This window comes from Chiloscyllium plagiosum, chromosome 16, assembly GCF_004010195.1.
Source record: "Chiloscyllium plagiosum isolate BGI_BamShark_2017 chromosome 16, ASM401019v2, whole genome shotgun sequence".
NCBI lineage: Eukaryota > Metazoa > Chordata > Chondrichthyes > Orectolobiformes > Hemiscylliidae > Chiloscyllium > Chiloscyllium plagiosum.
Window position 1 is genome coordinate 39,135,011 of NC_057725.1, and position 8,296 is coordinate 39,143,306.

The 8,296-nt window shown below is 38.7% G+C and overlaps 1 protein-coding gene across 2 annotated transcripts in view; it reads right to left on the bottom strand.

Annotated features, from left to right (window-relative positions):
* Positions 1-3,071: 3,071 nt before the first annotated feature.
* The window catches only part of LOC122557810 (nuclear receptor-interacting protein 3-like), a 17,944-nt gene continuing 12,719 nt past the window's right edge, over positions 3,072-8,296 (bottom strand). For both annotated transcript variants that reach the window (XM_043705868.1, XM_043705867.1), the window contains 3 exons: positions 6,245-6,300; positions 5,074-5,165; positions 3,072-4,318 (listed from right to left, as the gene is read on the bottom strand). In XM_043705868.1, the coding sequence (XP_043561803.1) occupies positions 4,309-4,318; positions 5,074-5,165; positions 6,245-6,300 (158 nt within the window). In that variant the 3' untranslated portion in view covers positions 3,072-4,308. The remainder of the gene's footprint in view (positions 4,319-5,073; positions 5,166-6,244; positions 6,301-8,296) is intronic.

The window sequence follows — 8,296 nt, forward strand, 5'->3', positions numbered from 1 at the left end:
GAGACTGCTTTTGATATCAAGCCGTTTGTTGGAGTTTATCATTAAAGATTCAAGGAAAAGTCCTCCATTGGTAATACCAAATACAAAAGGTGATTATGGTTGGTGAGACCAATCATCTCAGCCCTGGAGCATTGGTGCTGAAGATATTCAGGGCAGTGCTGTCAGCCCAATCATCTTCAGCTTCTTCAACAACTATCCCTCTATCATAAGGTCAAAAGTGAGGATATTCATAGCTGATTTAATCAGTTAATTTAATTTGCCATTTAGATAATGGAACAGTCTGAGTCCATAAGTAGCAATGTACGGATAACATTCAAGCTTAGACTTCTAAGTTCAAGTAGCCACATGTGCCTGGCGATAACTATCAATAGTAACAGGGATTCTAATCACTGCTATACAATGGCAATACCCATCAACTCGAGGTAATTAGGATAGCCATATAAGTATGGTGGCAGCAAAGAGCAGTTCAGAGACTGGGAATTCTGTAGAAAGTAACTCATCTCCTGACTCCCCATCTCCTGACCACCATGTACAAGGAGCAAATCAAGTGCAATGGAATACTCTCCATTTGACTTCATGTGCAGCTCTAAAACACTCAGGAAGCTCAACACCATCCTGAAAACAGCTGACTGATTGATAATCCAAAAACTGAAACTACTTTTTCTCCACTGCAGGATCACTTCCATCTACAAGATGCTCATCAGCTGTTTTACCAACACGTTTTTGACAGTACCCTATTTGACAGCAAGCTCTACTATTTGAAAAAACAACAAGGACAGCAAACATATGGGAACATTGTTCTTTTCAAGATCCTCTCAAGTTTACATACCACTTTAACCTGGAAATAAATGACTGCTCTATCGCCACTGGATCAAAAACCTTGCCTGACACTATTTTGGCAGCAGCTCAGGAAGATGGCTCACCTCCACCTACAGAAGAGCAAAAAGGAACAGGCAATAAATGATGTCCACCTTGCTATTGATGTCTGCAGCCCATGAATAACTTAAAAAGAAAACAAACGTTAAACAGCAAGATGATAAAACATGACCTTTGAACATATGTTGACTGAAGTATCTGGAGTCAGTAGCCCTCCCATCAAGAGTACAAGTCACTTTATCAAAAATTGAAATGCACCAAAGTGATACCTGTTTTAATTAAGAATGCCATGCATATTGTTCTGATTAATGCTGGTCCGAAATCAGTCCATCTGAAAAGCGTAAATACCCTCTGACCAATTATCTCCTCAATGCAGAAATACAAAGAATTCATTCAATATTTCTGTTGGTATTTGATATTATGACCAGAACATTATTTACCACTGCCTTTCCACCTCCCCAACTTAAAAGTTAGCTGGCAAGAGGGCGATTTGAGAGCAATAAAAATTCATAGCTAAGGAAAAAACGTCTTCTTACTAACTTGCATCAGATTCTACAACATTCACCCAACATGCTCGATCTAAAATACGGACTTGCTCCAGTAACTAACATCCAGACACAATTGCCACTCATGGTATCAAACTACAAATTAAATCTGATTGGCCATATTTGAGCAGAATTCTAGAACAATTATGAATTTACTATGTTTTCATCTTCAAATACTATAGACAATAAAATATCATTTGTTGTAGCGGCAAGCCATTCATCTTGATTATGTGAATGGAGACGTAGTTTTAAATAGCAGTTGTTGATGTTTGTATTTATTATCCTCAGGAGTAATACCAGTTGATTGGAAGAAGGTGAATGTTGTTCTTCTGCTCAAGAAAGGGAATAGGGAACTCCCTGGGAATTTCAAGCCAGTCAGTCTTACATCAATGGTAAGCAACATACTGGAAAGTATTCCGAAAATTAGAATTTATGACTATTTGGAAAAACAGAGTTTGATTAAAGATAGCATGGCTTTGTGAGGGGCAGGTCATGCCTCACAAGTCTTATTGAGTTCTTTGAAGATGTAATGAGACATGTTGATGCAAGTCAAGCAGTGGATGTGGTGGATATGGATTTCAGTAAGGCATTTGATAAGGCTCACCATGATAGGCTCATTCAGGAAGTTAGGAGGTGTGGGATACAGGGATATTTGGCTGTCTGGATATAAGAATTGGCTAGTTGAAAGAAGAGAGTGAGCGGTAATGGATGGAAGGTATTCCACCTGGAGTTCAGTTACCAGTAGTGTCTCGCAGGGATCTGTTCTTGGGCTTCTGCTCTTTGTAAGTGACTTGGATGAAGAAGTGGAAGGGTGGGTTAGTACGTTTGCCCTTGACACAAAGGTTAGTGGTGTTGTAGGTAGTGTCAAGGGCTGTTGCAGATTACAACAGGACATTGACAGGATGCAGAGCTGGGCTGAGAAGTGGCAGATGGAGTTCAACCTGAATAATTGCGATGTAATTCATTTTGGAAGGTCGAATTTGAATACTGAATATAGAATTAAAGATAGGATTCTTGGCAGTGTGGAGGAACAGTAGGATCTTGGGGTCCATGTACATAGATCCCTCAAAGTTGCCACCCACATTGATAGGGTTAAGAAGGTCTATGGTATTTTGGCTTTCATTAGTAGGGGGATTGAGTTTAAGAGCCGCGAGGTTTTGCTGCAGCTCCCTAAAACCCTGGTTAGACCACACTTGGAATATTGTGTCCAGTTCTAGTCACCTTATTATAGGAAGGATGCAGATGCTTTCGAGAGCGCGCACAGGAGATTTACTAGCTTGCTGTCTGGATCAGAGGGCTTGTCTTACAAAGAGAGGTTGAGTGAGCTTGGGCTTTTCACACTGGAGAGAAGATGGAAGAGAGGTGACTTGATAGAGGTGTACAAGGCAATGAGAGGCATAGACAGAGTAGCTAGCCAGACACTTTTCCTCAGGGCAGAAATGACTATCACGAAGGGTCATAATTTTAAGGTTATTGGAGAAAGGTATTGGGGAGATGTCAGAGGTAGGTTCTTTATGCAGACAGTGGTGGGTGCATGGAATGCACTGCCAGCGGTGGTATTCGAGTCAGAGACATTAGGGACATTTAAGTGACTGCTGGATAAGCACATGGACGGCAGTAAATTGAGGGGTGTGTAGGTTAGGTTGATCTTAGATTAACATAAATGCTCGGCACAATATCATGGGCCAAAGGGCCTATACTGTGCTATACTGTTCTATGTTCTACTATCCTTGTGTTTTTCATTTTTTCCAATATCACTAAACCCTCTTTAGTTCATGGATAGAGAGTACTTAGCTTATTTGTCTCCTTTAACTGCTCTCTTATGCCAATGTGAGAACAAACCAAAACGTTACTCTGGAATGATTCACTAATGGAATTTCCCACTTTGTTGGAAGACTTCCCAAGACAACCAAAGACCAGCAAATAAATACATGTTAAATTTCAGGATGCAATCCCATATCTTCCCCTCATTTCATACTATTATACTCTGCAAATCAATAAACTCTATCACCTACTATAGATATGGAACAGTTAAAGTTCATAGTTTGTGTCAAAAGTGATCCGAATCAACTGAAGATAGTGGTGAATGACCCAAGTATATCAATCTGTTCAAGTTGCATCTCAATTCTTAAAGGACTACATTAATATTCTCTAAAAATAATTGTTCTATGATTCTTTATGCACAAGAATCAACATTTGGAAAGAATAAATGGTTATGTATAGATCACACAAGAAAAAAGATAGGCCTTATTTTGAAAACAGAAATCTTTTCAATGTTTAAAGTATGGAATTCTACACAAGTGTAGGCTTATCACATATAATCCGGATGATGCTTGCACTTATAAAAGTTGTCTTTAAACCTCACAGAATGTAACATTATTTCACTTATTTGTCATACTGTAGCCATTATTAAATGTCTATAGTATCTAAATATATGCAATAAAGTTAGAGACTTTAGCGGATTTTAACATATAGTGAAATCACCAGGATTACAAGTCTGAGTAGGAATAGTAAAGTTAATCTTTCACTTTCACAGAGTGCACAGGTGAACGAAGGTTATCCCATAAAACAGAACGATATTACTTTGGAAAATAAATTAAATCCAACACTTCTACACAAAGCAGAGTAAAATATTCTTTGTAATTAATATTGTACTCTATGCAAATACTAAATAATCAAAATTAGATTTAATTGATAAACTAAATGCTTGGGAAATTTAACAGCCAAAGTGTAATGCTGGCCAGTGGCAATGCTGAAGAAGCAAAATGTGTAAATTGAAATTACAGAAGCAATATACTGTATATTTGGTCATATTTGTGCACTAACCACTGAAGAGCATCTCTGTAATTAACTGCCACACAATTCAGAATCAACTTTCATCTGTAATTTATGGAGAGCTGGATTTAGAAAGAAAATAATTATTTGTTAGTTTAAAGGACAAAATTCAAGCATGTTTTTAAAGAATATTTTTAAAATGCGAACATTTTAGGTTAAGGTAGTAATAAATAATGAAATTAGATCTAACTATTTTTTGATTACACAAATGTATGAGTGCGCCATTTCACACTCAAAAGCAAGCTCTGTCCTTTCTGCATCAGGCATATTCCCATTGCACACTATTTACAATAAACACATTGATGTGCACTATCCCATTCTTGACATTTTTTATGCACATTCTCATGATAAGCATATACATTCATTATTTTTGGGGTATCCTCTACAACACAGTTAGCTTCTTTCCCTTCATTACTGAAGTCATTAGCAGATAAAGATGACAATGTAGCCAATTGATGGGAGGAATGGTCAGAACCATCTGTTAATAGTACTTTGTGACATAAACTTGGTGACAATCTTTGATAACTTAAATCCAAGTCAGCTGACATATACCACTTCTGTTAAGTGAGGGCTTAACATCAACTCATTTGTCTGCAGTATGCACATTTTCTTAAAAAAAATCAAAACCTTTGCGTAGTTTTTGTCACTGTGTGATTACTCAATTAATTGAAATCCTATTCAAATGCCAACATAACTCCCATACACCTACCTGCTATATTGTTAACAATTCTTAAATATGGAATTTACATAATAATATCAAATGATTATAGTAATGCAATGTAGTTTTGTGCAGACAGGTTATTTTTATTACACTTACCAGTCTTCAATGTTGTCAATTCCTAGAAAGGGAATCTCCTCTTTTTCCTTCTCTCCAAGGATTAAATATTGCTTTTCCATATCAATGATGCACTAAAAATAGAAAAGACATTACAAATAGGACACAGCGGGTACTAAGTTCCTGGATCCAAATAGTGAGCTTGAAGGCAGGGTGGTGGGGAATAAAGTCAAGATTAGCGTGGTGCTGGAAAAGCACAGCAGGTCAGGCAGCATTGAAGGAGCAGAAATAAAATCGCGGGGAATAAAATCCCTCATGCATTTCTCCTGCTGGGGAATTACCTGGAAGAGGCCAGGAAGACATGTTAGCTTACAACTGAGCGGAACCAGGCAATTAATTTATATACTTTTAGGTCCTAATTAGGGGTGATCTGGACAAATTGCTAGAAGTTTGCTTATCTGTAGCACTCCAAGCCATTGGAGAAAGAGGCTAGAGAGCTTTAGCACCTACTGAGAGAGGTATAGACTGCAGAGCCAGGTTGGAGAATGCTTGGCTGTCTTGACATTGAGACACTTTTAAAGGATAGGCTCATTAATTTTTTTAAGGCAGGGTTTTATTGAGACTGTGGTCGTGACCTTTCCTTCTGTGGACCCATCAATGTGGCCTTAGCCTTCCAGTCCCAAGATGCTTCCAAACTTCTTGCAGGTAGGCTCCTGAGATGGCTGTACTGTTGTTGGCAAAATAGTCTCAATTGGACCTCGAAATTGTCCCTAATTAGGTCCTTAACTATTTAACTGCCCACCCACCTCCAATGAGCAACAGCCATCCTACATCCTAGTCACCTCTGGGAATATGTCACTAAGATAACCTGACACCAAATGTGGAACTCCACTAAATTGCCAGTTTCTCCACCTACAAACCTTCCAACCAAGAAATTGATGTCCTTTTTAACTTTCACCGGTAGAGCACACTCATTTGGATGAGCCACTGGATCCATGACTTGCCTCAACAATGTCCACTTGTCCTGGTCAAGCTGTCGACACTTCAGAGCCACTGATCCTTTAATTAGGAGTCCACCTCCAGGAAAGTAGCTATCAGCAAATGTGGCTTAAGCCTCCCATTTACTCCAATGTTAGTGTTCCAAACCCACAGGAAGATCCAGCCCAGAATGTCTCTTACAAACCCAAAAGAAAATTATTTGTGACATTTTTACCTTCAAAGACCTTAATGTCTGCAGCCCAAGGGAAAGGGTATTCTTGTCATCATCATCTGCCAAGCAAGAAAATAATTCAATGTGAAATGCCTCACAGCAACATCAAAACAATTAATTGATTTCTATTAATGGTATTATACTGTGTCTTTATAAACTAAATGTTATACTGCTCAATATCACCAAAGATGGGTAGGTTCATGCACTTTAAAATGTGTATAGTATATAAGAAAAATAAAGAGAAGATAGCATTTAATTTGAAGCAAAAACTGACATTGAAGTGTTCTTTGCTTCTAGACATGAAAAATTATTTCTGTAGTGTTTCAGCATGACAGTGAAAGTGTGAGGTGGTTAAAAGAAAATGTTGATTACAGTGTTTTCCTCTTTAACTATATCTTACTAGGTATACTTTCTAGAAAGTGGTATTTCCCAACTGCAGTTGGTTATTCAATACCTGATATAAATATTCATTTTTCACAAGTGAGACTAGTTAGTGAGTGATTGGGAGCATAACATTCCACCCTCTACCTCCCCTAACTAACTTCCACATGTTTCCATCAGGTGTCATTGATCAAGAGTAGGACCTTTGCTAATCCCACTGCCCATCATAAGAATAATATTCAGGACAAGTGCAACATACTTGTTGACAACTTGATTGCAATACCTGCTTTGTACAAAGCAAGAATGAACAATGGAATTTTCTTTGGACTTCACAGCTGTATATCACACCACTGACCCTTTAAGGAAACAACAATTCATTTTAGAGGTTCAAGTTCATTTTGAGCAGAATATTACAGTTTTCTCCCTTTTAATAACTTGTTTAATCATCTTTGAGTCAGCTGAGAATCTGAGTTAAACAGAAACCAATCCCCACATTTAGAACTTAATGAGAAATTGTACAAGCAATTTCTGTTTGATTACTAAGCAATTGTGCCCAACCTACCTTAGCTCAAGGAAATCTTAATGAGTCCCAAGTATAACATTGCTCTCTATTGGAAAGGTGCATGATTTTAGCTGGTAATAACAATGTAAGAACTAAGAGCAAGAGTAGGCAATTCAACTTCTTGAGTCTGCTCTGCCATTTGATATAGTCATGGCTGATTTCAGAGATGACGGGTTTGGCTTATGAAGAGAGATTGAGAAGTTTAGACTTATATTCACTGGAATTTAGAAGAATGAGAGGAATTCTAATTGAGATATGGAAGATGTTAAAGGGGATTGACAAAATAGATGTAGAAAGGATGTTACCTCATATGAGGCAATCTGGAATGAAAGGTTATCATTTTGCCACTGGGTGGCAGATTTTTAAAAAGTAGCTGAAGAGAAATTGCTTCTCTTGAAGGGTTATGAATTTGTGAAACTTACTATCCCAAAGTATGGTGGATACTGGGACATTGAGTAAATTTCAGCAGATAGATAGGTAGGTAGATAGATAGATAGATTTTTAATGAGTTGAAGGATTATGGAGATGGGCAGGAAAATGGAGTTGAGGCCGAGATGAAATCAGCCATGACTATATCAAATGGCAGAGCAGGCTCAAGAGGTTGAATTGCCTACTCTTCTCTTAGTTCTTACATTGTTATTACCAGCTAAAGTCATGCACCTTTCCAATAGAGAGCAATGTTAAGCTTCCTTCAACTTGTCTGGCATAAACTTGTTTGTCATTGATTTGCAGAGTTAACTGGAGCCAACTGAAGTTCCAGTTCTAAGTAATAGATTTCCACATCCCGCACCTCCGCCCTCAGACCCCACCCCTCCAACCGTAACAAGGACAGAATGCCCCTGGTGCTTACCTTCCACCCTACCAACCTTCGCATAAACCAAATCATCTGCGACATTTCCGCCACCTCCAAAAAGACCCCACCACCAGGGATATATTTCCCTCCCCACCCCTTTCCGCCTTCCACAAAGACCGTGATTACCCTCCGTGACTACCTGGTCAGGTCCACGCCCCCCTACAACCCACCCTCCCATCCTGGCACCTTCCCCTGCCACCACAGGAATTGCAAAACCTGTGCCCACACCTCCTCCCTCACCTCCATCCAAGACCCTAAA